We start from the raw sequence: 27,410 nt of genomic DNA, 5'->3' as shown, positions 1-27,410 counted from the left end.
GACCTGAACACAATGACATCGTTTCTCACCAGGCCCAAGTCCTATATCACCCGCGACCGTGACCGTGATAGTCGAAGCTAGAGCGCACAAGCCCCCATGGCCAGACTCTTCTATGCAGCCCCTCGCCCCACTCTGGCCAGTCAGACCGGTGTCACGGATTGGAGGGGGGGGTCGCAATCCCATTTTACTAGATGGAAGTTGCACCAGGTGGGTGGGTTGGTGGGTCTGTGGGCTGGTGGTTTGGCGACGAATGGCCGTTCGACACGGACGTGCAGAACACATCACGCTCCTCACTTCTACATCCGAGGCTACAGTGCCATAAGTATGTCCTGTATCTGGGTGGTGTGGTTCGTCCGTGTTTGAGACGTGATAGAAGGGCTCACCTAAGCCTCTAGCTTGTCACTAGATACTTGTTCTCCGTTTGTAGGACCTACTGGATAAGGCGAGGGGCTTAGAAGGTGGAGGAGGAGGTGGTACCTACCTGATTCGATGGTTTGGCCGGGTCGCGGCCTGAAGCTCTGTGTTGTACGACGGCTGTGTGAACTCTATGCCGATGGCTTTCCCCGTGGAAGGGGGAATGGGAGATTAAATGCTGCTGCTGTTGGTGGGTGGATAGCATTGAAACGGAGCTGCACGCCTCACCATTTGACTGTTCCGTTTTGTTTCGTGAGCTTGGCGAGGCAGTTGAAATCGTATTCCAGGTTGAATTTGATTTTATTAGACTCGACTGCTGCTAGCTACAGCTGAGACTTTGCTGCTCCCATCGAATCGATGACGGAGTACGACCTAGCATTTTCCCATCTCAAGTTCTATTTACATTCATACCTACATTCTCGACTGCTTTTAATTCTAATTACACCCTGAGCCAGCAGCACGGCGCCTGTGCCAGTCCGATTCGCACCATTTCTCATTTTACTCGGTGCATTTCTTTTCTTTTTCTTCTCTTGCTTCACCCCTCCCTAGCTTTGGCTTCGGAATTTTGCTCTATCTCTTGGTTTTTCTTTTCTTCGTCTAGGGGTTTTGGGCACTGCCCCTCTATTTTGTTGTTCACTCTCCACTTTTATTTTCCCTCTCCCATTCTTGGGAGTTTGCCCAACGACCTAACCTAACCTAACCCCTCCTTGGGGAACAAAACGAACGCCTGGGAATCACCAAACGAACACCCCCCTTCCCTCCTGGATTATAGCAAATTTTGGGAATCCCTGATTTTATTTCTCTCTGATATCACTATCACCTGTGCCAATACCACCATTCTCTCTTCCAGAAATACCTTGAGTATTATTCTTCTTGTACCTCTACAATCTGAAAGCGGGAATTCCCTCGAACCCTGGCTGCCGACGCCCCATCATATGATTCTCGATCGGACCCTACCCCGGCCTAATCTCTCCGATATACCCCTGGTGCGTTCGGAAATTGCGTGGTGAGAACAGAAATTTACTACGCAGGGGCACGCGGTAAAAGTGCGGAGCCGAAGATTTGATCGGGAGATTCTCGAGATTTGGGTTGATCCCTTGTCGGATGCTTGCTCCTTCTATTCTCCTTCATGCCGGATGATTTAGGGCCACTTTCACACTGCGTCATGGGAATTTGACTTGGCTACTTCATTTCACTACACTTTCAAAATCTGTTCCTATTACTATTTTATCCACACTGTTGGATATCTTACTTTCCGATCTCGTGAACTCAGCTCAACTCTATTAACTCACATATATCGACTTGATACCTTCCTTCTCCACAAGGCTGAACAGAAGAAAAGCATACGACAGAACCACTCACCAAAATTCTTCCCATCCCTTATTTTTTCCAGCTTTCGACATATACTTTCCCCAAATCTTATGCCGGTTCCTAAGATGGGTTCGTACAAGTCATCACAAGCACCCGGAAATGGAGGTAGTTGCAGCTCCACAGAAACCGATGCCTCGGATCATTCAAAAAGCACTGTACCTACAATAATCAGCGACAGACCAACACCAAAGGATCGAGCTAAAACAGACTGGCCCGCATTCGACGAAGATGAAATCGAAGTTCGACTCATCGAACCAAAAGAACAACACGACGGCCATGACCATGAACCCACCCCCCAACGCCTCAGTATCAACATATGCCTCCACGACCCGCTCAACAGCAGAGCTCCAAGAAGAAGCAGAACAACAGCAACAGCAACAAATCAAAACAGAAGAACAACTTTACGAAGTCGACGACAGACAAGAAAATTTCCCAACAGATGCCCTAGCCTCAACGCCCTCCTCCTTCGCAGGCCTCTTCCCTTCTTCAAGAAGACTACTCATTCGCCATGACGACGCAACGATAGATGGAAATATGAATCTGCGCGTCGACACGGTTGTGCCTTGTCGCGCCGGCTATCAGCAGGACGTCATCCTCTTTCATCTGCGCATGTACGACCTCTTCTCGCGCAAGTTTTCCTTCCGCAGATATTGTCGCGATTCTGGCCGCGAGGTATGCCACTCCGCGCGCAAAGAAGCCGTCTCACACCACGCCGATCACCAGCGTCGTCGTCGCTCGCTGAGTAGTGTCCTCGCCAGTCTCCGTCCCGGCTCGAGCTCGAACGGAGGTCATCACTCGGCAAACTCGCCCCAAGATTTGAAGCGGCAGGATTCGGGGTACGAGGCTGGGATGGATTCATTTGATCTGGACGATCCCGGTTATGACCATGGCGTGGAGAATGGGCATGGGCATGGTCGTGGAGGACAACCACCACTTACCGAGACGATTCTGTTGGAATTCTCTAATTACGCGCATGTCGAGCTTAGACGGCGTGGGACGGGCGCGACGAAGAAATACGAATATGAGTACTGGTCGACGAAGTATCAGTGGCGCCGGGAATACAGGAGAGAAGGAGATCTTCGGGAAGTTTCATACTATCTTGTTGATATGCGTTCGTCGAAGACGATTGCACATATGGTTCCGGAAATCATGACACCACTTGAGGCTGTTGAGGAGGAGAGTAAGGGTGGTTGGGTGCCGCCTTGTTCGATGTGGATTAACGATTCTTCGATTTATGAGAGAATGCCTGATGTTGCCGAGTAAGTCCGCTCCCCTTTTTTCTGTTTTGATCTGCGTTTGCGAGGCGCTCATGCGTTGGGCGGTTTGCTGCCCTGCCCTGGCATGAGTTAGTTTGATGATTTGTTGTCACCTTTCGTCCTTCTCCTTCCTCTTTTCCTCATAATTTTTGCTTTTTGCTTTTGCTTCATTTCCCTTATTGCGTGTTTCGTTACTTGCGTGCATAGACGAGCAAGACTAACGGTGATTAGTGTGATTGTCGCGACAGGACTAGTGGCTCTCGTGGATGATTGCATACGCCGTCGCTGGCACCAAGAGCATCGACCTACATGGTCCCTCCCCCGCACGCTCCTTGACTAGAGGGCTCGAACTCATGGGCCCACGCAGATTGATCGGCGAGGTACTTCAACGGAGGGGTTCTGCTTAGTTGCCATGACAAGGGTACCTTGGTTCCGCGGAGACTAGTATCTGTGACCCGAGAGGACAACTCGAGAAGAGGATCATATTTGAGGAGAACATCATGAGACCCATGCGTTGGCGTGGAGAATCACCTGCATCTTGCATTTCCTTCGCCTGTTCTGGATGCATGGATTGTGCCGATGCCCATGATTTATGACCTGGCGATGAACTTTACAGCTTTTTATTTTTATTTTCTTGCTTCCTTTTTAGCCTCCGTTTTCTGTTACCATCATTGCTGGCTAGTTTGTGTTATATTTGGAAGCTCTCCACTTATGTGGCGTGTGTTCATGCTGGGTTGAGCGCACATCGGCGATCTACCCGACGTTGTCCGAGCTGAACGATTGGACACGAAAGCTTCTGAGGCTCGGGGGCGGTTTGGCGTTTCATTTGCATTCGAGGATTGGACAGGATATGGGTATCTACACAGCGTATCTGCGAGTACTTGCTTTTTGCTTCTAACTACTCTGTTGTCTTCTTTGCTTCTTTTCAGCTTCATTCAAGGACCTGCGTGTACATGGTTACCTCGTCCTGCGTTGCTATGTTGTCGATGCATATTTCACTATTCAACGATCTGACCGCTGCTTCATTCTACGAGCTTCCTATTCATCTTCCCGGTATTTGCATCGCGTGCAATGTACGGAAGATACCCACTCATAATGGAGTACACACCGACTCTATTCATGGGTTAAACTATCCTGTACTAGTATTTTGGTAGGGCAGACTAAAAGGTTAGGAATGCCGATCGACACTATCAGCACGAGCATGAACCTGAGCATGAACCCCGCTAGCGGGTGTCACAGTGAAGAATAACACATCTCTATATGCCAGTCATGACGGAGATACAAATTGATTGGCTACGAATGAATCTTTTTAGATTTAATATCTTTTAAAATAATTTTCTATTGGGCCCAAGAACCACTTAGATCATGCCTTGCTGCCTTAATCCAGTGCGGGGCCCAAGGCGCTTACGGCTGAGGCCCAGATCTTCCTAGCCCAGCCCCAACCCGGCCCCAACCCCGGCCCCGGCTTCGGTAGGGCATGGACATGAGCATAGACATCCCCGTGGCTATAGCTTTTGCCCGCCTTTTCCATCGGTTAAGCCGCATGCATTGATGAGAACCATGGATCCATGGAACAAGAATGAATGCAAATGCATGAATACCCAATGAACAAGGCGGCGAATCACGCCAGTTTCGTTCGATTGAGATTCATTCATTTGTCATTTCCCCCTGGGCTTCATGAAGCGAGCTTTACGCGAAACCATGAGGCGTTTAGCTCGAGTATGAGGCGAAGATACAGTGTGTAGGGCCAGGGCGGAGAGGTATGTAGTTCCTGAGCCATGCGGGCAATATCTCATGCATCGTACTGAAGACCATTGTTGTTTATTGACAAGCCTCGAACTCATCCAGATGAGTATTCAAATCCCAGTATGAGTTCCTGCAGTTCGGCCCGGCCTGTCCGAGCATGGTCGGGGTAAGTTACTCCAACCACAATCACAGGCAGCGATGAACGATCCATCTGAAATTACTATCTGTAGTCTCAGTTATTGTCGACACTGCAGGAAGTTGACCAGGGTCAACGTAGAACCTCGGATAGGAATGTGCAATATAGCTTTTGGGACAATTATGATCTCATCCACTTGGACTTGATGTGCTGGCACGCTGGCCTCTTCCTCTCAACTCTTTTCTTTTTTTTCCCTACCTAGCAGCCCAACCCGAGCCGTTCGATTTCGTTGGTGATGCTTTGATAATACTATTTTTTGTCGTCGCATCAAGTACTTTTGGGCATCGGCCCTCGTCGTGTCTAGGGTCGGAGCTATGACGCCCTCCCCAGTAGCTCCACTTTTGGGCAATTTGGGCAACCATCCATCTCATCACTCACAACGTAGACGACGTTCCTGTCTCGGCCACGCATGCAATTCATACCTTGAGGTTTATTCTGGAAGGGGTCCCGCCGATTTGGTTCGAGTCTATGCGCACTAGCGGTTGATATGCCTGGTGGATGAGGCAGGGCCAGGGCGCTCCTCAGTTATCGACGTGGAGCATTGTGAGTTGTTCTTTTTTCCATCTAATCCGCGACCCTAGTGGCCCCGACGTTATTTTGTATTTTTAATTTCTTTTTTTTTCTCGCTTTATGCGCCGATATTAATTTAAGGGGGGATGGGAGAAGAGAGGGGGGAAAAGGGACATTTTGTATGATTATTACTTGCATTAATCAATATTCTTCGGAAGCTCTCCCCGGGTGCCAAAAAGAAAGAGATGTTCTAATTGTATTTTCGCTTCCCCTTGCCTAGTGGAAAAGTTGTGCCTGTCACATCTGGGAGGTTCGATAGTGGGACCTTCAACCGCCACCCCTTAGCCCTTACGGCTCTACCCCATCTAGCGTTTCTTCAAAGGTTTTTTTGCTCTGGTCGGCGTGCGCCGGGCCGTTCCAGCTTGCAGCCTCACGAATGATCCGCATATCTCCCGCACCCATCCTTCACTGGCGGATCAGGCAGGAAGGGAGGGGGAATTTTGCTGACGCTGGGTCTGTCCACTTGCCTGCATAAGCTCGTCCATTTTGGTCGTCCATTGGGTTCAGACAAGACGTTAGGCTCCGTCTGCTTGTCCCCGCCAGGAGAAATAGTACAGAGAAAAAAAAATTTCATCATGACCCCCCTCCCCTCCCGAGAACGGTTTCTTGCTGTTTGGTCTTTTTAGGTCTTTTTTGGTTTTTATTTTTTGGGGGATTTTCTATTTTCATAATTTTTTAATAATAATATTTTTCTTCGGGTCCTTGACGATATGGCCCACTGTATATAGGACTCCCCGCTTCCCATGTTAATCACCGTTCGTGACTTTAAAAAGGGTCACGCAAGTTTTCTGAATCCATTGAGATCTAGTGAATTCTTCTTCTACTTTATATTCACTTGATTGCCCCGGAGCCTTTTTCCCTTCAACTCGTCCCAAAAGTTTCTTCTCTCCCCCACACGCCAACGTTGCCACATCACACCCTATCGACAACCTTTTCTACCTTTACTCTGTTTCGCAATTGAGCCCCAGAAAAACCATTCAATTACTCAGAAATTTACCTTTTTCACGACCGACAATGTCACTGCCCAATAGCCCTCAAGGAAGCACCGCCGCAAGCCGGCCTAGTTGGCAAGATCAGCTTTCAGGTAAGCAAGCCATTGGGGCACGATTGTCACGCTAGACGTTTTGCAACCCTCCTCAATCCCCCCTCGAAATCTTTCACTGACATTACGAAGAGCACTGTAGACGCACAAAGCTACCAACTCCGGTCTTTAACATTGTCTCCGATCGACGAGGTACCTACCCGATTCCGCTATTTTTCTCCTTCACACCCTTTACCCTCCACCGTCTTTTTACCCCTCCTAAAAATACCCTGTTTCCATTCCCCGTGCTTTTCTTCCAGTTCACGCGCCTTGCCTTGCCTTGCCTTGCCTTGCCTTGCCTACAACACGCTGTGTGTCTCCGAATTGCAGGTGTGGAGCTGCAGAAAGAACCGTGTACACCGACTTTTAGTCCGGAGCTTGACAGCGGGATACTAATTGCCCTTGCGTCGGAAATGTAGGAGGTCGTACCGCTTGGTCAAGCACCGTCAGCATCAATGCCCAGAACTTTTCCGCCCGCTACTGGTATGATGGTCAGTACATCAACAATGCCAAAGAGGATGCTGCCGAAGTCGCCCTGAAGCTCCTCAATCAACAGCCGCGTGCCTCGACCATCTATCCGGGTCAGATTGATTCGCGACAGACCACAGGCTATGGCCGTGGTGCTGGCGGAGTCTGATACTCTCTATCTCTATATGGATTAACTATTTTCTTTTGTGTGGGTGGCAATCTTCTTTATTTTTCTGTGTTTTATTCCCTCTTCACCTGCATGTGCACGTGGAGTGGATATGAAAAAGAAAGGGAAGCGTAAAAGAGGGAAGTGTTATCTCCTTTTTTCTGTCTTTCTCTATCTCTTTTTCTGCATGTGTCTCCCTCTCGCGGACCCACTGCAACTCAACTCACACGTCCTTGCTGTTGCTCTCATTTGTTATTTCTGCGTCTGCAGGAAAAAAATATCCATCCACGCACTGCTCTACATACCTTCCGCGTCACATCGTCGTCCACTCGCCTTCCTCCTCGAAGATCCGGAACGCACACTTCATTCTCCCCGGCCGGTGAAATCTTGACAGCACATACTTTCAAACACGTTGTAGGGGTGCCTTAACCGTGTTGCCGCGTGGGATGAGGTGGCTCAGAACAAGGTGCAGGGAAGTGTACGGGATTTCGAGAACTGCACTTTTTTCGGAGTGACTATCCGTCAATACTGCTTTTGAAGATCCGTCACTACCTTTTACTTGGGAATTGGTCTCTGTGTGACCCGTCAACAGCCATCGTGATACCCAACCCTTTCAGCAGCTCCAGGAACGGCGCTTTCCTAATTTTCCGGCTCTCATGAGTGGCGAAAACAAGCATAAAAAGATCTTTTAAAATTGCTGGCATGGGAGAGAAATACTGTGGCAAATTTTACTCTTTGCGCCTATACATCAAATCAACGACGCGACTCGTTTTGCGAGATGAAAATATCTTCATTTAACCGCCTCTGTGATTTCAGACATTGCCTTGTCTCTGCGGGGAATCGGTGAAGTTTGGGTGGGGCGTTTCTCCTTTGGTCTACTTGTTATTGCATATATGCACGATCTTCCGAGACAGCTTTGGCTGTACTCTCCTATACTACACGGATTGGTGCATTCGGGATGATCAGCATCTGGTCAGGACCTTACTCAATGCCCTGTGACATAAGTTGTACCTTCTGATGGTGTACATACTGGGTACTGCTACAGTGCGCATCCGAAAGAGACACCGCAGTCGGGCTCTGGCCGGCATTGTGATTGCCTCTTGTCTTGGAACTGGGGGCCTGTCGACGTTCCTGTGTTACCAGGAACGGCCCGGCAGTCTAAACCTAAATTTCCCACAGGACCAGGGCAGAGTTCGACAACAAGCAGCGGTCAATGTGTGCGAGGAAATACAGGGTTCTCCCTTATCTTCGGGCGGGCATGGGGACATTTCTTTTTTCCATTTTTTGCTATCTCTTTGTACTCGTTTCTTTACCTCATGAGAAGAGTTTTGATACGGGAGTTTCCTTTTTTCTTTTTTCTTTTTTTTGGTATGGGTATCAAATGGGGTTATGGGAATGGAATAGGATTGGAACAGGTCGTTATAGTGGTGACTTTCTTTTATTCTCTGATGATTACTGGGACTGGGGTTGGATTGGGACCTTTTTTTTTTTTCAGACTGTTTTGACCTCTCTTTGGCATAAGACTTATCGACAGAATATCACAAAACCAGAAATCCAAAATTCTCTTAAATCTTTTTTTTTTCGATAATGCTTCAATGATCAATCCCTAAATCGTGGCTCCTATATTTTTATTTCAAATTCGAGCCGAGAAGGAACGCCGTCTCGCATTGAACAAAAGTTCCAAGGTTGTTAGGAGGGCCTAGGCAAACATTAGTGCCTTAGATCATCCTCTCTCAATCTCAAGCTTAGTGGTACTTGACAGGTTCTCCGGGTTAGAATCACGTGTCAATCTATGTAGCTTCGAATCAGTTAGTAGCAGTGGTGCCAAATGTTAGAAAATTCTTACTAGCAATTCTTATCAAAAACCATGAAAAAACAAGATTCGATGTTTTTATAACGGTGGAATTCCCAATTTCCCATGTATCATTCTTGCTAACTGCCCAGGTGTAAAATGCGTCGCAGCTTTTATCATACTGGGAGATATAAGCTCAATATGAGAACATTTCCCCCCATATGAAACTCGCAGAAACCCGCTCAAGTCATTCTAAGTCGCTTATATTGACTGTTGGAGATAACGATTGCGGATAGAAAGCCCCCATAAAACGCTTAGATGGACAGGTCTGTAACATGGTTTCCTCCAAGGAGATGAAACGCAATCATTTGCAAGCATCCCCTGCGTTCCGGGCCGGATCATATAGGTCATAACTATATATGGACAGTTCCGAGGTCCGGCTTCTCTATGTATCAACTGACCCACCAGTAGTAGTACGATGTGAGCTACCTAATATGCAAACATCTTCCCACTCCCATCACCATTACGTCGTTTGTTCATCCACACATAGTAGAATCTCAGCAAAATACATCCCGTCGTTACGAACAGAAGTAACGCGGCATTTGTCCAATGGCCCGTCGGATAGCCCCTTTTTGCCTCGTCGCTCTTATAGATCCAAACACCAACAATCTGGCCTGGTGCTCCAAACGACACATTCAATGCGATGGCCAGTCCCGCCCCTGCCGTCGAGTGGAGGTTTGAAGAAAGCCATCCTAGGAGTGGAGGGATACAAGCAAAGGCCCCACTTGTCGCGACAATGAGACAGCCATATCGATGCTAATTTCTTAGTATTATTTTCTGTCAATTAGCGCGGTAGAAATTAATACAAAAGCTTACCAGGTAGGCCTCAGCAGGAAGGACGGCCGATGCTAAAAATCCCATAGCGCCGACAAAGGAAAATATGGCGGAATGAAGTCCACGGCTGGGCGAGTTAGCTAATTTCAAACATCGATATAGTCTTCAAATTACCTATTAAAGTGATCCGCGGACCAGGCCACAGCAACTGTCACAACATACGCAACGGCATAAGGAGGCACTGTCATCAACTGAGCCCGAAGATTAGAGTACCCAAGACCCGCAGTGATGGCAGGCGTGAAGAGAGAGAGACTAGAGAAAGGGGTAGAAATGCCAAAGTAGACCTATCAACTTGTCAGAAGTCCGTCTGTGCAAGGGGATTTTAAAACCAAACAAACCGCATAATGGGCATACAACCGCCAGTCCACAAGTACGGCTTTGGCGTCCTCCCATGACATGGCATGGGAAGATCCCTTTGAGCCCTCAGTTGCTAAACGTCGCGCTGCGAAATCTTTCTCCTCGGCGGAAAGCCAATGAGCCGACTCTGGGTAGTCAGGCAGAAAAAACCAGACAAGAACTGCCGAGGCACAAGAAGGTGCTCCTTCAATTATGAATAGCCATCTCCAAGCAGATAAGCCATGCGCACCATTCATGTGACCAACTCCAAATGCAATAGCACCACCAAAGGCACCCGCCAGAGTTGCTGACGCTAGAATCAAAGCTACGCGCATCGAACGCTCAGAGTTTCGATACCAAAAGGTTAGATAGTAGACAAAACCTGGGAAAAGCCCTGCTTCCATGACACCAAGTAGAAAGCGTAGGCCAGTCACTTGGGCATAGTTGTGAACTCCCCCAAGACCCATAGTAGTTGCACCCCACGAAAGCATAAGAAAAGCAATCCATCTCTAGAAGGCTGTCAGTCGAATTTCGGTTTCTTTTTGTATTGATGGGGAAGAAGTACACTTGGTCTCAACTTTTTCAAAAAGTAATTAGATGGCACTTCAAAAAGTGCATATGCAATCAAAAAAACCATAAGCGCAATTCTGCTGTTCTTAGTACCAGACTGATAAAATAATAGATTGGCTGGTTTACTCACGTGAACTGGAAGGAGGTCATATTCGTCTCAGAAAGAAGGTCATTGTGAGTATCCTGATTAAGAATTTTGGCATTTCCTACATGGGGTCAGTGTAACCAAGGACCCTGTCAGAGGGACATAGTCAACATACCGATATTAGATCGATCTAGATAACACAAAAGATAGATAGCAGCGCAAAGCGGCACGATCCGTAGATCCTGCTTCCAGACCAAAGCTTTCTCATCGGCATCACCGTCCAGGACTGGTGAATCAGTGTCGGTGTCGGGACCTGGATACTTTCCCCGCTATTATTAGTGGTCATAAAATTTGAATCGAATAAAAGGGAAACTCACGCCCGAGACATTTTCGATGTCTTGCGCCCTCTTCTCTTCCATCATATTCTAGGGGGGACTGGCGATCCGACAACGCACACAAATCTGTCAGGAGAGCAGAATCTGAGAACTCTTGGCCCCCCTTTTTAGTTTGCTTTTTTTTTTCTCACTCGGCATTGAGCTAATGCCCCCGGGATTGTCCCCGCATTCCCGAGCCCGCACTGACCAGGTCGGCCATTCTCCGACCCAGCATGCTCCACTCAGTGGCATTATTTAACCGACTTTGGGCCGTCTTGCTACCTGACGGTCTAAGATTAAGGTTTAGCAGCGAAGTGATATACCACTTTGTGTTTACAAGTTTGAATTCAATTTATGAGGTCTTGAATTTATTTTTTAGGGCTTTATTCCATCTTAGAAAGGATCGTGAAGATACTAGAACTGATTTGTTGGAATGTCACATTCTGACAAGGTGAATTGACGCCCTGCTACTTAATCTGTCTTGCTCTTTGCAAATCGTCCGGTGAACTGCCGGATCTGCTTGCCCCAGATATAAACCGGTACACCCAAGAGGCCGAGAGCACCTGTTAGCCCCCCCGAATATACCGAAGGCGCCATCATACCCATGACTTGCCACAAATGCTGATGTACCATAGCTCGTACCAAAAGAAATAAATCCCCGGAAAGCACAGATAATCACGAGTAATGGCCCTGTGCGGGCTGGGTAACTATCTAGTAGGTATGTGATAGCCACAATATTGGCCCCCACGAAGCAAAAGTAGTAGGCCGCGACAACATACACATACACAAACCAGTGATACTTTTCCGGGAAGGCTGCACCCTGCCCATAAAGAACAGACGTAAAGGTTCCAACAATAACCGGTAATATTAGAGGCCAGAGTCGTGTCTCAGGTTCGTGCATGCCACCATTGCGTCGAGCACACCAGCGTATTAGTTTATCAGAACCGGTTCCTAAAAGTGGAAGTGCAGCGAGGGCGACAATGATCTGCCCACAGTTCACGTAGCTGGCGCTTGAGTCAGGCCAGTGGTACGGAGCTCCGGTAAGAATTGAGCCATATGTCGTTCCAATAGCAATATTGACGCCGATAGTGAGCCCATTGAGACATAGTGCCCAAAGGACGTTAGGGAAGAAAAGAAGCTCCACAGTTTGCTTTACGAAGTGTGAGTGTGAGCTGGGTCTTGTACGAAAAAGGAAGATGACTGTGGACATACCCTGAGAACCTCGATGGCTTTGTACCACTCAGGCTTGCCTACCCAAAGACGCATATCCGATCTCCAGGTTCGTGGCGCATAGTTGACAAAATCAAGAGGCGGCCTTTCTTTGCAAAGTGTGACTTTGGTCTTGTCAGGGATATCGGCCTCAAGATCGACTGCATCTGTGGAAGCATCGCTTGAGACATCTTGCTGATATGCAGATAGTTTTCGATCGTATTTAGTCTCTGGGAGCCAAAGTAAAGCCACAACAAATTGAAGTGCAGCCATTCCAGCTCCAAGATAATACCAGCCTTGTGGTGTAATGGCGCCTGCAATGGGGCTAGCGAAAAGGACCCATATGGTCGTCAACAGCACCTGAATGGCTTGTTGGACCATGAGACATTTGCCCCTTTCGTGGAGAAAAAAGATTTCCTATTGACGGAAATTCTGTTAGTATGATTTCGAGAATGAATGGGCCTGATGAATCAGATTATTTACCTGTGTGATCATCGGAACTAATGCTTCACTTTGTCCCGCACTCAACCCAAGAACCATACGAGCTGCTAAATGCCACTCGTATGTCTGGGCCACAGCACAGAGAACAGCACCAAGTATAAGGATCAGAGTAAATAGGAGGAGGACGCTTCGACGACCAACGGCAATGGCCAAAGGCATGCCGACAAGATTTCCGATTCCCCTATTAGATCGACAAGATCTGGTCAGTATACCAGTCCACTCAGTCCCAATGAGAGAAAATTACATGAACAAAGTTGGGTATGTCATCAGTGCCGTTATATCTGCATAATCCTTGCCTACTGCCGCGTATTCCGGTATATAGAAGGTCAATAACCCTCCAAATCCGGAGACAAGAGACATGCCAATAGTTGAAACTAGTAGTAGAAAGTCAAAATATGAGACTGCAGAAAATCGTGATTGTAAGTTTAAGTCGATGAACTCACAAGTAGATATAACGATCAGCACGACTATCTTCTGCCAAAGGGGCATGTTAAGAGGATCTTTTCAGTTCCATTAATATTTTTCGTCCTTTCCGGGAGCAATTGCGATTGCGACATCATACCTTGTGGGTCTGCTGTTGGAGTTGGGATATAGATAATTGAACCCTCGGTCAACTTGACCGTTCCCATTGCCCTAACCGCTTCGCCCTCAAGTCTTGGTGACTCGGATAGTTCATCGTGTACCATCTCAACATGTTGGCCAGTTCCCTTTTCAGTATCTTTCATGTTTGCAAAGAAGGAGGACGACTCAAGATGCGTTCTTGGCTCTTGAGCTGGATGATGCAGTGTGTCCTGGAGTTCAGAGGGAAAAGGGCCAGAAAACCACAGCAGCCCCGACCATTTAATAGATCAAGTTTATTATCGCTATCCAACCAGGAAGACTGGGTGATCGTCGGGACCACTCTAGCTGTCACCCCCACAAACCCAGGAAGTCTAGCCACTTGGCCCGACAGCTCTCGGCTACTACTGCAACTTATTATTCTACATCTTGACACTAACCAGTTATGGGGGTCCGTTTAGAAAGCACGCTCGAATAAAGCCCGGTGATAGGGATCCACAGTGATACCCCGCTTCCCCAGATTTGTCCAGGACTGGATTCGTAATTTAGATTCGGAATCTTGTGGATGGTGGCTGGCAAGAGAGTTAAAAAGGAGCCGAGCGGGGGTGTGCCGGCAGTTGCTTTCGCCTGCCCACCGGGAAGAGATGTCAATCCCAAAGATAGCAAGTGGGCGTGAATATCTATCTTGTCGCAAAAATCTGGAAAATGGCAATTAGCGTTGGTCGGCAATTAGCCCGTCGGAGATCGGGAAATGCCAGCACGAATACCAACCCATGATTTTTCATTTGATCGAATTAAGGATGGATACCTATGGAAAAGACCTCTCAACAAATGTGTAGATGAAAACGAAAATGTCGAAGTTTGAGAGTCCACGCCCGCATAATTTTTAGTTTCTAGTTCACCCAAGTTTCACCCGTCAGAGCTTTCCATGCTTCGCTACCTGTCTTTCTGTTCGAGGTGCCGTGTCTCTAATCCAAGTTCCTTTCCTATTTCCCCATTGATTTTTGATTTGTGCCCAAGATATCGCGACATAGAGCAACGCTCATGGATATCAAGACGAAGAGAATGACTCCGGTGGATTGTCTTTTACTGTACGAATCCTAAGTTCGTAGTGTCACTGGAAATGAATATTGAAAAAAAGTCACTTGTTCATTCAGCTAAATGGCATCTATGTGGAAATATCACTCTCTCGTTTGAAGCCTAATAATCCTTGACACCGGCCAATTTCAGAACAGTATCTGTAAGTTCGGGCTTCTCGAACGGCTCATTGCGATCCTTCGGGCAAACATTTCCATCGCGCATAGGCTTCTCCTTAGCCGGGCGCACATTGCTGTGGAAGATAATTAGCATTCTTTTCAAACCGTCAAATGTTTGCGGAAGCTTACCAGTGAGGCCAGTGTGTGGTACCAGTAAAGTTCTCGAAACACTCCTTCTTCAGCTCTAGCGTCTCGGGGGTCGCAAATCGTCGCGGAGTCATGCAGATGTACTGTACATGGCGGATCTGGTCACCCTCTGGTAGGCAGGCATAGTGCATAGTGCGCGAGTCCCAGAGGACAAAATCACCAGGTTCCATGTTAATTTTGACCAACTCACAGCCGCGCTCTTGGAACCATTTGACGTCCTTCTCGCTGAACAAGAAAAGGTCCATAAATTTGATCTCAGGGGTGGCGCATCCTCATGGTCGAAAGATTCGCGCTTGTAGGCAAAGAACTCGTCGAAGAGTTTGGCGGATCCTTTCATCAACATGAGACCACCGTCCTTAGGACCATTGGGGGCATAGTTGAGAAGACCTTGGACTGCTTGCATTCTTTTGACGGTCAGCCTAATTCAATAAACCGAGAATAGTGGTTTGAGATATCACCCTTTACGTTCGGGGTTCTGATCGCAGTGAGGCCATGGGCTCCAGCGAACATCCTTTCGTCGCGGCATGGAGATGTTCATTCCATCGAACGAGCAGATAAGCTCTTTGGTCTCCCAAAGTGTTTCAAAGATGTCGATGACGGTAGGCTCAGTGCGAGCCTCCCATGACATCTTCTCATGAGGCGAGCCATATGCAAAGTACATTCTACTTCAAATTAACGCACGTCTGGGGATCTGGGGATCGGGTTAACTCACCCTCCCTTGAAGCTAACGGGCAAGTGATCCGCAGTCCAAGTGCTCTCATCATTTTCGTCAAATCCGAGCTCAAAGTTCTTAAGCCACTGGATCTGCTTCTCTTGGTAGTATTTCGCACGCTCCGGGCTGATAACATTTTTGATCACCACACAACCGTTCTTGTGGAACTCGTCGCGCCAGTCACCATAGTGTCGGGGAATGAATGTGATGAGGTCGGGACAGCTGAAGTCTGGAGCTTGGGCTTCTTCAGCTTTCGTGACTTCGGTGGTGGACATCATAGTAACTTGTTGTGGGAGTGATGATCGTACTCTTTTACTCTGCGAAAATAATTCTCAATAAAAAGGACCAATTTCTGGGAGCAATAAATATGACTTAACGGCTCCCCAATGTGTTTCTCTTCCTCTGGAGACCATGCGAGTGATCCTGCAACGCTACATTGCACCAGATATCCCCCGCCTCCACTCGGCGGATCCATCAAGTGGGCGAAGTGGTTACCAGCCTCGCAGCAGGGTCACAGTTGAGTGCCAGCCGTGTTCCCCACTTCCCCGGATTCATGGGGGTGGGGAAGGTTGTGCGGGGGGGTCTTGGTCCAGATGATCGATGCCCATCGGAAAAGCGGCGGGAAGTGGGTGGACGATGCAGAGAGAAGGTGATGTGGGCGAAAAAAAGATGCCGCGGTACTGTTTATTGGGGCTTTATTGGAGTTGAAGCTCGGAGCTATAACTGTGCAAACGTCCAGATTCATGACCATTGGCAGCACAGACAATCCTTTCATCTCCCAAAGGTCATCATTTTATTTCCATTCACCAACCGATTTCCAACTATGCCTCCTCCAGTCCAATCAGCGTACAAGCGCGTTGCTCAACCCGTCGCCGATGAGAATGGGTATAAACCATGCCAGTCTGGGAAATCCGAAGTTCTACCTAAGGGCTGGAAAGGGTTCAACGCGAAGCCCTTGCAAAGCGACATTCAGATTGACCACGATGTCGAGATCGTGGTTCGCGATGGTGTTCGCCTTTACGCCGACGTTTATCGACCAGCAAATTCAACCGAGAAGGTCCCCGCTGTGCTGAGCTGGTCATTCTATGGGAAAAAGTATAGCGCACTTGACATGCTTCCTATGTGTGTTTGGAATTGCTGCGTCGGGCGTTCTGACCTGAGTGGGTTGGAAAAGTTCGAAGGTCTAGACCCGCAAGCTTGGTGTCCGCGTGGATATGCAATCGTCAGCGTTGATACTCGTGGTGCTGGGCACAGCGATGGACAAATATGTGTTATGGGAACGCAAGATGCGGAGGATGGTTACGACGTTGTCGAGGCCATTGCGAAGATGGACTGGTGCAATGGAAACATTGGTATGGCAGGAAATTCTGCTCTTGCTATTTCACAATGGTTCATCGCTGCCCAACAACCTCCTTCACTGAAAGCCATTGCGCCGTGGGAGGGCTCCGGTGATATCTATCGAGAGCAGTTCTGCCGCGGTGGTTGGTTCTCTATGAGCAACTTTGACCTTATCGCCAATGCCATCGTCCGCGGAACCGAAAAGTCCGGTCTCGAGGACTTTGAAGAGATGTACCGACGCTCCAATGTTTCCAGTGCCTTCTGGGAAGATAAGAGAGCCGACATCACGCGGGTTCAGTGCCCTGTGTATATCCGAGGATCAGATGTGAGCTCTATTCACACTATGGGCTCTATCCGTGGTTGGTTGGAGGTCCCTCACGATAACAAATGGATTCAATGGGGAAGCAAGCAGGAATGGTATGAGCTATATAGTGTTCCCGAGTCTAATGAAGAGTTAGGGTTATTCTTTGATCGGTATCTCAGGGGCAAGGAGAATGACTGGGAAAAGACACCCAAGGTCCGTTGGTCAGCCCTTCAATTTGGTGACCGAGAGGCAATCGATGATATCGTCCTCGAGGACTTCCCTGCTCCTTCAACTGAATACCGAGAGTTCTTCCTCAACGATAACAAGCAGCTGTCAGCAAGCGTTCCATCAAAGGCATTTAATATTTCTTATGACTCCGAGGATCGCCACAGTGTTGCTGAATTTAACTACACATTCGAGAAGAAGGGACGTCTTATTGGGTTGCCTAAGGCAGTGCTATACATGTCTTGCAAAGAGCGTGATGACTTCACGGCCTTTGTTATCCTCCGCAAGAAGGATAAGAATGGCAAAGAGTTAATGCATCTTAATTTCCCATTTGATGCAACCCCAGTCAATTCCATTGATGAGATCCCGGAGGCTCAGCAAGCAAGTCTCAATCTACATCTAGGATCAGTTGGAATCCTGCGTGCCTCGCATCGCGAAATTGACTCTTCCAAGAGCATTCACCCTCAATTTCCCTTCCATCCACACAAACGGCAGGACAAGGTCGCACCGGGCACAATTGTGAAGCTAGAGATTGGTATTTGGGCAATGGGAGTGGACTTTGAAGAAGGCGAATCCATCAGCGTGAAGGTAAGCTGCAACAACCTCCCTGACCAGGGTCTTTTACTAATTCGTTTGAAATTCATAGATCGGTGGCCAATACCCCAGCATTGCGGAATACAAGACCTTTTCCCGTCCGAGACCCGAGCACGAATTAAACCGTGGGGCCCACACGATTTATTGCAGCGAGGAGTATCCCAGTTCTGTTATTTTGCCTTTTATTTAGAGGCGGATAGAGACTGGTGCCTTCCACGGTTTGGAAATGCTGTTCTACGACGTTTCACATTAGCTGCTAGAACACTACTATATCCATAAAATAGATCTTCGTCGTAAGATGCCGCGAACTTGGACTCTAAGCTCACCTGGGCATTCAAGTTCTATCAATCTTGATATTTTTCACACCTTCGCATTAAAGAAAAATTGATATTCTAGTATAGCATAATACGGCGCTTCATAGCGGCAGCCTGCTCAGTAGTATTTGCTTGAAATCAAAGATTTGTGGCCTAGGGTATTATCTCAATACACATCCCATTGCAATATATTCGATTTCACGTATTCCATGGCACCTAGCCGAGGGCGCCGGAGAATGGCGTAGTAGTGTCAAGGTTCCAACACATTAGGAGAGTATAATGCAACCTATAAGAGCCCGCTACTGAATATCCTTAAGGGCATCTTCAATAGGCAAATAGTGAAAAATATCAAACTAGACATCGGTCAATGAATTCTGATTATCGTATATTGCCTCCGATGGTACCCAACTGGGGTTCGATCTCTGATTGGCTAGAGGGGTTAGATGGATTCACGTGATACCGTGTCGCGTCGACGCGATGGCCGGCCCGCATCGACGGGGAGACTCTTTCCAGCTTGCAAGTGTTACAACTTCAATCCTCAAATAAAAGGAACAAAAATCTGTCTCCTTCATTACCGCCACAATGACCCAAGAACAAGTCGCCCCCGCTGCCCCAGCAGCCCCCAACCCAACACACGAGGAGCACCAATATCTCAACTTGATCCGCACGATTCTAGCTGAGGGCGAATTTCGTCCTGATCGAACTGGAACCGGCACAAGGGCCATCGCTTTCCCAAACCAATTGCGTTTCTCTCTCCAAACCAAACCCCGAAGGTGGTGCCCCGATCCCCGTTCTGCCCCTCCTGACGACAAAGCGAGTTTTTCTACGCGCTGTGGTCGCCGAGCTTCTGTGGTTCATCTCCGGCTGCACATCATCCCTACCCCTTTCCGAGGCCGGTATCAAAATCTGGGACGGCAATGGAAGCCGCGAGTTCCTCGACAAGGTCGGACTGGGTCATCGCGAGGAAGGTGACCTGGGTCCCGTGTATGGATTCCAGTGGCGGCACTTTGGCGCCGAGTATGTTGATGCGAAGACGGATTATACAGGCCAGGGTGTAGATCAGTTGAAGGAGGTCGTGAACAAGATCATGAACTCGCCCTTTGATCGCCGCATTATCATGTCTGCATGGAACCCTGCGGATCTCCGCAAGATGGCTCTCCCGCCGTGTCACATGTTCGCGCAGTTCTACGTTTCCTTCCCACCAACAATGAAGATTGACGAGAAGACCGGCCGCCCGGACCAGAAGGGAACACTGTCATGCCTTCTTTACCAGCGCTCCTGTGATATGGGTCTGGGTGTCCCCTTCAACATCGCATCTTACGCTCTCCTCACTCATATTCTCGCCCACGCTGCCGATCTTAACCCTGGACAGCTGGTTCACACTATGGGCGATGCCCATATTTACCTGGATCATATTGATGCTCTGAATGAGCAATTGACCCGCGAGCCTACTGAGTTCCCGGAACTCCGTATCAAGCGTGACGACCGTGGCAGTGCTGTCGTTGACGGGTGGAAGGAAGATGAGTTTGAAGTCATTGGATACAAGCCGCACAAGATCATCAAGATGAAGATGAGTGCTTGATTTGTCACGGATTGAGCCGAGTTTATTGAATCATGCCCTGCGTTGTAATGTTTTTGATAGTTTTTAGAAGATACCAGTACTAAGATAGACCATCAAACGATTGTCACTGTGGATACTTGCATTCATTACTGTATTCCATTAGGTATCATTGATGACAGAAACGCTTCAAGGTATCTAAGTGGCTTCAAAAAGCTATAATCGAAGAAATATGCAAATGCAAATGCAGATATGTAGGTGTAGGTGTATCATGAATTGGCCAGCACCACCCCAGCACCGCGAAGCAAGACAATCGTATCACCCGATTTGATCTTCCCATCTCCAATGGATTCCGAGAACTCCAAAAAGTCCCGGGATTCCACATGGAAGATCCGCAGTCGCGCCTCCTCCCCTCCAACCTGATTATTCTTATTCACCACAGCCAGTCTTCGCGCCGCATCGTCCAGCACCCGCCCAACCTTCCACTTAGAATCGAAGAAGAAATCTCCAGCTGGTGGCTCCGCAGCCTGTGTATCTGCCGTTCCAACTGTATGCAGGTATACCCTTCTATCAGCCGGAACGCTGGCCTCTCCTTTAGCGGAGCGCTTCATCGCATTCACACTCGCCATACGCGCAGCAGGGCTATTCGGCTTAACCTTAGGCTTGGGGATGAGATTGGCAGTGGCGGTTTGTTTCTCTTTTCCCCAACCGCGGACCTTCGCGAACATCGACTTGATTGTATCCTGCGGCGAGGCATTGTTGCCTTGGCGTGCGCCCAGCGGGGTAAGCTTGGCGCAATCGTGTTCTTCGCGCAGGCGGTGTTTGAGGCAATATTGGCGGTTGCAGTTGGGACAACGGACGGCAGGGTCTTTGAGAGTATTAATGAGAGTTTTGCAAGCGACGTGGGCACATTGATCGGTGTTGTAGATGTTGGGTTTCTCGGGTGCGGTGCGGTTCTCTTGTTGGGTAGAGGTGTTGCCATTGCGCCGTCGCGCCCATTCGCCTGCGTGGGTGCATTTGTGGGCTGTTTCGCTGCGGTGGTCGAGACAGAAGGTGCTACGGCAGGATTCACATCGGAATGGGAGGAAATCTAGTTGACCGCAGTATTCTAATTGGCAGTGGCGGCCGATTGTTTCGAGATCTGTGTCGCCCATTTGGGTGAAGGACTCTGGTTGTCCGGAGTGGTTGTTTTTGGACATGCTGATGGGGGGCATGGGCGTGGCAGATAATAGAGAGTGTGTGAAAGGGTGTCTTAGAATGCAAAATGGAATGCGACTAGAAATTCAGAGGAGAAATAAGAGATCGTGAACAGCGAAGAGCGAAGAGAGTAGAAGGCTGTTGACTAATGCGGAGAAGCTTCCAGTGCCACAGGAGTGGCTTAGCTCATCGTCGGCGATCGGAGTTACGCCACCCGAACTATACGCCTTACCATAGAGTTTAGTTTAGACTTGGGCAAATCAGGTAGAGGTCTAGTGAATTGGGCCGTTGTGCCTTGATTTCTGAAATGTCTCCAAGGGCTGGCCTTGGCCCTAGACCTTTTCAATGATATCCCACGGGTGGCGACCCTGTCAATGCCACCTCCCGAGTCAGTGTCATAATACGATCTGAAAGAGCGAGACATTGTGTGATGCACAAAGTCAAGATTAATAATGAACTCCCGCAAGCTCAATTACTCCAGAAACGCGAGAGCCAAAGAGGATTATGGGGCTCATCAATGACTTATCCGGTGGAACAGTTCACATAATGTGTACACACCAGTCCCGTCAAAAAGAGCTTGAAGTTCAAATAAAACATGTGATTTCACCACTGCCAGTGCCTCTCTTGGAAACAGACAAGCTTCTTTTTATTTAACAAGAGCAATAAATCCCCCCCATCTTCTCAATATTCTCCAGCTGTGTCTGCACTTCCGATTTTGAGCTTGAGTTTTCGCAAGCCCGGGACTCATATTCTCGTTATCAGCGATGCCATCGAAAGTACCCAAGAGGGCGCCTGCGCTATCCAAGTCCGATTCCGCTCCACTTCAAGACTCTCAACAAACAGGCCGAGATACGATCTATAAACTTATTGCGAGGTAAGTAATGCAAGCGAGCAATCTCCATCAGATAACTGTTCTACATCCCTAAACAAAGTCTAATAACGAGCTAGCATGCATCTTCAATGTGAGTACAGCGACCTCACAATTATTTGCAAAGGCCGCAAATGCGACCGGCAATTTGAAGCGCACAAGATTGTTCTTTGTCAGCGCTCAGAGTATTTGGCTAGTCTTTGCGAAGACCTGGAGAAATCACAGGTAGCGTACCATCCATACGCAGAGGGAGATGGTATAGAGAGACTAATGTATGAATGGCATATAGGACCCATCCAAGCCACTGTTTAGTACTCGGGAACCGATTTTATTCGAAAAGGTATTAGAATTCCTATACAAATCCGACTACACCGTTCCCAGCAAGCCTAGCATCGAGCCCGCCACCCCTTCTGGCGGCCGAACCTTCAGGAAAGCACAGCTGGCCAAGATTGATGCGGATAAAACCACGGCCGCTCAATCTACCGAGCCAGCGTTCGAAGAAACGGAAGAAAAAGAAAGCCTTGAGGAGTTCGAGCAGCTCGGCAATGAGTTGGTGGATGTATCACCGGAAGAAGAAATGGAAAAAGAAGTTGAAGGGAATATACTCCACGACGACGACACCTTCCTTGAGGAATGCCACCCATGCTATTTCCACGCACGGATGTACATCGAAGCAGGCTGGTGGAAGGTCCACGACCTCAAGGTGAAAGCGAAAGCCCACTTCATGAAGGCATTCATGGATGACCCAGATCCAAAGTCCTTCTCCAAAACAATCGAGGCAATATACGCCATCAACACCAACTATACTGAGCTCAAGGATGAAGTCATCAAGTTTATGGTGCAGAACATGACGTTTTTCTGGAAAGGAGCAGGTGTGACCGCGGACCTCCCACTTCTCACCCCGAAGCTTATGAAGGACGTTCCTGAGTTCACGTTGGAGTTGTTTCCGAAATTTCTCGATATATGTTTTGACAGGGGCCTTCTTTCACAAATAGCTGATAATAAACCAAAAGTGGCGGGTAAGAAGAAAGGGAGCCATTGAAAAAGGCCTCAGTGTTAGATCTGGGTGGTGCCTAGTCTGTTTTTAGAATGCGATCCATTTACCATGCTAAAAGTTGACATCATTATGTTGACCAAGCTTCGGCCAGTTACTCAGAAGCACTACTATATACCTAAATTGAAACCCAAATTTGCGTGTTAGGCATTGGCCATGACTTTGATACGACCCATAGAGATCTGTGCGTCTGCTGGGATTATGAAATTCAAAATTTGAAGATTTAAATTGAAATTGGATTTGAACATGGTATATTTAGTACATCGAATAGCAACGTTCGTTCAATCTTGTCAATCAGCTCATAGCCGATTTGTAAATTTTCCCAACTCGCCAGAGAACGAAAAGGTCGTCCATGGAATCTGGGGCCGGTTGTTTCGACACACAATGTCGATTATGAAGTGTCCCGATCTGTCTTCCCTATGTCGAGAAGAGTAGAGAACATCGGAGAAGGCCAGAAATGGTGCGCCATTCACCTATATTGCCCTGATTTGTCTATCCTCCCACTGCACCGCTGAGCGCCGCACACCCTTACAGGCGCGATGAAAGCTTCATGTGACGGTTAACATCCTTGTATAGCAAGTATCTGAACCTTCCAGGGCCACCGGCGTAGCAAGCCTGAGGACAGAAAGCGCGCAGCCACATGAAATCACCAGCCTCAACCTCAACCCAGTCCTGATTAAGGCGATAGACAGCCTTACCCTCCAGAACGTAGAGACCATGCTCCATAACGTGTGTCTCGGCGAAGGGGATTGTGCCACCGGGCTCGAAAGTAACAACGGTAACGTGCATATCGTGGCGCAGATCATTAGGATCCACGAATCGGGTCGTGGCCCAAGCACCATTGCAATCGGGCATCTCGGTGGGGGTAACATCCTTATCGTTCAGGAAAAGTGGTTCGGGGGCATCCAGTCCCTCGACAGCCTCATAGGCCTTGCGAATCCAGTGGAAGCGGGCAGTGGAGGTACCCTTGTTGCGAAGGGTCCATCCGCAGGCTGGCGGGAGGAACGCATATCCGCCCTCTGTGAGCTTGTGTTCGGTTCCGGCGACGGTAACGGTGACTTCGCCCTCGACGACGAAGAGGACACCCTCAGCACCGGCGTCGAGCTCGGCCTTGTCGCTTCCACCGCCCGGTTGCACCTCCATAATATATTGCGAGAATGTCTCGGCGAATCCGGAGAGAGGTCGGGCGATGACCCACAGGCGGGTCTGCTCCCAGAATGGCAGGAAGGATGTCACAATGTCACGGAAAGTTCCTTTGGGGATAACAGTGTAGGCCTCCGTGAACATAGCCCGGTCGGTCAGAAGCTCCGATTGCGAGGGCAGACCGCCCTTTGGCGCATAGTAGGCGCCAACGGCCTTGCTGTTGTTGACCATGGTGGAGATATCAAGGTCAAGGATCTGAATTGGGCCAATTGGACTTATCGGGGGAATTGGAGGGGTAAGTAAGAGGAGTGAAAGGAAAGGAGTGAATTGAGGGAGAAGATAAAGGTTGCCTCTCCAGTTTCCCGGGGTTCGCCGCGTGAATTGAAGTCGCCTTGGACCGAAGTTCGGGCCTCGCCGTGCGGGGAATCTCCGGGAAAAGTGCGTGATGATTGGTCGGCGCAACTCCGAGGCCGCAGCGGGGAAAATTGCTTATCGTCGGCATTTCAATTGGATCAGGTAATCTATATCTATCGACTAGCTGGAAAAGATCCTCTATACGGAGTATTTTAGACTTATTTTCATGTCATCTAGGTAGCTCAAGCCAGTCAAGGTTGGGAGATCATCAATGCTTGCCCCGCTTGAATTTATGCTTAATCCACAAACACTCGGGACCCTGGGGACCTAAGATAATTTGAGTGCATTATATTTGACCCTAAACGGCACGAAGTATATTGATTGGTCTGCATGAAATTTGGGGACTCCAATGTTCGAATTCAATCAGGCTTGTCGTTAAGCATTAGTTTGACAAGACTAGCACATTGTTCTTAAGTAGCCAAGCGCGCATAAAAGTCCTTCATCCCTTCAAATTCACGCTGAATGATAGCTGCATGAGCCTCACTCCTTGCCGTGATTCTGAGAGGGAATTTCTTAGGACAAATCAAGAATCCTCCCTCATAACCCGAGTCGACAGATATGTCTGGCGAACTGGCAGATACATCTCGCTCGATATCAAATGCCCAGACCAGCTTTGCAATATTGATTTTCAACGAAGTCTCCGCAAGTTTCTGGCCAGGGCAAATTCTTCGTCCGGCGCCCCAGCCATAAGCCGTTTTACGCTGTTCATTTGGTGCCATCTTGATGCTGTCTTTAGTTCCGTATGTGTTGCCTCCGAGCCAGCGATCGGGATTGAAAGTACCCGGGTCGTCATATTCGTTTTCGTCATGGTGAATGGCCCAGGTATTAGCGAAGAAAATGGTTCCTGCGGGGAAGTGATAGCCTTTATAGGAGTCTTCTTGCGTGAGCATGTGTGGTATTCCACCTGCTGCAACGGGTCTCCAGCGAAGAATCTAGGATTCCCAGTCAGTATCGAGATTCTAAATCCAGAGCAAAAAGTGCTTACCTCATGCATGCAACTTTCAATATACGGTAGTCTTTCCAGATCATCTAAAGTGGGGGAACGTTCCATGCCGCAAACCCGATCCACATCTTCCTGGGCACGTTTCAGTGCGACTGGATTCTCAACCACACCAAGGAGGAACGACAAGAGCGTAGATGACGTCGTATCCGAGCCAGCTTCCATAAAAACTCCGCCAAGGTATGCCGTATGTTCATCATCCATGTTGTTCTTCACCTGGTCGTCGATGAGTCTTTCCATGAAACAACCGACTCTAATCCCTCGACCCATTCGCTCTTTGGTTCCGTTGTAGAGTCTGAAGTATATTTCGCGTTGATCACGTCTTATCTTCCTAGCCTTTTGTTTCCACGGAGCCAGGAACTCCGGAATATGCTTTAAAAAAGTAATTCCGTCAACAGGCGGGGCAGCACCAGGCTCCAAAAGCGCCGTGAATCGATTCTGGACATCGTAGAGAGCTTGAATGTTTGGGGAATCGAAAGTCTCCCCTCTTTGACCATAAACAGATGCTAGAATCACTGCAGTGGTATATCGCTGGATGTGCTCGTAATATTGGCCCGATTCGCGGAGAATGTCGTATGTTGTCTGGGCAGCCTCTGCCTGTTGAACCGGGAGTACAGCTGCGAGCTCACGAGGCGCGAAAAGGCCCTGTGTAGATTTGCGGAGAGCTTTGAATTCACTTCCGTAGGGAGTGAAGAGGATGTGTGTTTGTCTTTTGCAGATGAGCTCGTTGGCAATGTAGTTCGGAGGTCGCGATGAGTAGATTGCGCTTCGCTTCTCGAGAAGTCTATAAGCCAGTGTCGATGTTAGTATTAAACCCAACACAAAGGGAGACTCGACTTACTCCTGAGCATCCTTCCAATGATTCAAAACTACAACATTTGCTGGCCCGAATTTGAGACCAATTATAGGGCCGTACTTCTGTGTCCACTGGTGAAAGCTGTATTCAATACATCATTAGTCGCATGGGACAGCGATAAGTGAGTATCAGGAACGAAAGCTGATACCTTACAGTGCAAATGACTTTGAAGCAGGAATCAGATTCAGGTTTCCAAGAAAGGGAACTGGTTTGGGACCTGGTGGGAAGTTCTTCGGCCGGAAGCTGGCCCAGGAATATGGAGTGATTGCGATGACGAGCGCAGCAAGAATTCCGACACCAGACGACACAAGTAACAAGCAGAGCTTCGTTGTCCAAGCGAGCTCTTCATTGCCAAATGTCAGGGCCATGATTGAAATCAGCGGCTTTTCCTGCCAGAAGTGTAATGTATCTCCCAGGGAATCGAGAAGCGGACGAGAAAGCAATGGTCCTAGCTACAACCAGTGGGCTTTGTATTTATATGAAGGGCGATATTGCATGGGCCCCCTTGTAATATCGCCCTATTTGTATTCGCCCGAGCGAACGTGACTCCTCCAGCCAGTTATTATTCATTTATTTTCAAACCCTTTACTGATCGGCGGAGCCCCGCACCTTACGTCGCATGGCTAATGCGTTGTTTGCACATCATCACTACAGTAAAACACGAACGAGTCCCACACAGAAGAACTAGTCCCACACGGAGTCGTCCCACGCCATCTTTGCTTCTTCTGGGGTCAAGAAAGTGGGTTAGTGACCTGCATGGATGTGCTATGTGATAGCAATCAGAATACGAAGTATCCCACAATGGATACTCCTTGTGGTCCAAGTAGATTTCGTGTGCGGGGT

General features: G+C 48.5%; 11 protein-coding genes across 11 annotated transcripts; 5 read left to right on the top strand and 6 right to left on the bottom strand.

Annotated features, from left to right (window-relative positions):
* Positions 1-1,850: 1,850 nt before the first annotated feature.
* Positions 1,851-3,381, top strand: N7481_013138 (uncharacterized protein; the record flags this gene model as incomplete). Its single annotated transcript, XM_057272357.1, has 3 exons — positions 1,851-1,890; positions 1,958-3,044; positions 3,273-3,381. The coding sequence occupies 3 exons, from the start codon at positions 1,851-1,853 to the stop codon at positions 3,379-3,381; spliced, it is 1,236 nt and encodes a 411-aa protein (XP_057116545.1).
* Positions 3,382-6,586: 3,205 nt separating this feature from the next.
* Positions 6,587-7,271, top strand: N7481_013137 (uncharacterized protein; the record flags this gene model as incomplete). Its single annotated transcript, XM_057272356.1, has 2 exons — positions 6,587-6,787; positions 7,020-7,271. Coding segments are annotated over 2 exons (453 nt in total), but the record flags the coding sequence as incomplete, so codon positions are not given.
* Positions 7,272-9,549: 2,278 nt separating this feature from the next.
* Positions 9,550-11,367, bottom strand: N7481_013136 (uncharacterized protein; the record flags this gene model as incomplete). Its single annotated transcript, XM_057272355.1, has 8 exons — positions 9,550-9,876; positions 9,937-10,021; positions 10,069-10,238; positions 10,293-10,799; positions 10,856-10,940; positions 10,991-11,066; positions 11,121-11,274; positions 11,323-11,367. The coding sequence occupies 8 exons, from the start codon at positions 11,365-11,367 to the stop codon at positions 9,550-9,552; spliced, it is 1,449 nt and encodes a 482-aa protein (XP_057116543.1).
* A 388-nt stretch (positions 11,368-11,755) lies between these two features.
* Positions 11,756-13,799, bottom strand: N7481_013135 (uncharacterized protein; the record flags this gene model as incomplete). The annotated part of the gene is made up of 5 exons (XM_057272354.1): positions 11,756-12,469; positions 12,532-12,945; positions 13,012-13,210; positions 13,274-13,403; positions 13,592-13,799. Coding segments are annotated over 5 exons (1,665 nt in total), but the record flags the coding sequence as incomplete, so codon positions are not given.
* Positions 13,800-14,787: 988 nt separating this feature from the next.
* Positions 14,788-15,980, bottom strand: N7481_013134 (phytanoyl-CoA dioxygenase family protein; the record flags this gene model as incomplete). The annotated part of the gene is made up of 5 exons (XM_057272353.1): positions 14,788-14,917; positions 14,973-15,215; positions 15,299-15,394; positions 15,449-15,652; positions 15,703-15,980. The coding sequence occupies 5 exons, from the start codon at positions 15,978-15,980 to the stop codon at positions 14,788-14,790; spliced, it is 951 nt and encodes a 316-aa protein (XP_057116541.1).
* Positions 15,981-16,525: 545 nt separating this feature from the next.
* On the top strand, positions 16,526-18,353 carry N7481_013133 (CocE/NonD family hydrolase; the record flags this gene model as incomplete). The annotated part of the gene is made up of 2 exons (XM_057272352.1): positions 16,526-18,157; positions 18,216-18,353. The coding sequence occupies 2 exons, from the start codon at positions 16,526-16,528 to the stop codon at positions 18,351-18,353; spliced, it is 1,770 nt and encodes a 589-aa protein (XP_057116540.1).
* A 706-nt stretch (positions 18,354-19,059) lies between these two features.
* On the top strand, positions 19,060-20,059 carry N7481_013132 (thymidylate synthase; the record flags this gene model as incomplete). The annotated part of the gene is made up of 2 exons (XM_057272351.1): positions 19,060-19,222; positions 19,251-20,059. 2 exons carry the CDS (start codon positions 19,060-19,062, stop codon positions 20,057-20,059), a joined length of 972 nt encoding a protein of 323 aa, XP_057116539.1.
* A 245-nt stretch (positions 20,060-20,304) lies between these two features.
* On the bottom strand, positions 20,305-21,234 carry N7481_013131 (AN1-type zinc finger protein; the record flags this gene model as incomplete). The annotated part of the gene is made up of 1 exon (XM_057272350.1): positions 20,305-21,234. The coding sequence occupies one exon, from the start codon at positions 21,232-21,234 to the stop codon at positions 20,305-20,307; it is 930 nt and encodes a 309-aa protein (XP_057116538.1).
* A 762-nt stretch (positions 21,235-21,996) lies between these two features.
* On the top strand, positions 21,997-23,142 carry N7481_013130 (BTB/POZ domain-containing protein; the record flags this gene model as incomplete). Its single annotated transcript, XM_057272349.1, has 3 exons — positions 21,997-22,106; positions 22,181-22,325; positions 22,390-23,142. 3 exons carry the CDS (start codon positions 21,997-21,999, stop codon positions 23,140-23,142), a joined length of 1,008 nt encoding a protein of 335 aa, XP_057116537.1.
* Positions 23,143-23,682: 540 nt separating this feature from the next.
* Positions 23,683-24,528, bottom strand: N7481_013129 (uncharacterized protein; the record flags this gene model as incomplete). The annotated part of the gene is made up of 1 exon (XM_057272348.1): positions 23,683-24,528. The coding sequence occupies one exon, from the start codon at positions 24,526-24,528 to the stop codon at positions 23,683-23,685; it is 846 nt and encodes a 281-aa protein (XP_057116536.1).
* Positions 24,529-25,121: 593 nt separating this feature from the next.
* N7481_013128 (cytochrome P450) lies at positions 25,122-26,935 on the bottom strand (the record flags this gene model as incomplete). The annotated part of the gene is made up of 4 exons (XM_057272347.1): positions 25,122-25,643; positions 25,697-26,495; positions 26,553-26,648; positions 26,721-26,935. 4 exons carry the CDS (start codon positions 26,933-26,935, stop codon positions 25,122-25,124), a joined length of 1,632 nt encoding a protein of 543 aa, XP_057116535.1.
* Positions 26,936-27,410: the final 475 nt, after the last annotated feature.

The sequence above is a fragment of the Penicillium waksmanii genome, assembly GCF_028829765.1.
Source record: "Penicillium waksmanii strain IBT 27052 chromosome Unknown utg000010l:1.0-3698451.0:1.0-3701458.0, whole genome shotgun sequence".
Lineage (NCBI taxonomy): Eukaryota > Fungi > Ascomycota > Eurotiomycetes > Eurotiales > Aspergillaceae > Penicillium > Penicillium waksmanii.
Note: the sequence above shows the minus strand (reverse complement) of the source record. Positions and strands in the feature narration are given on the sequence as shown.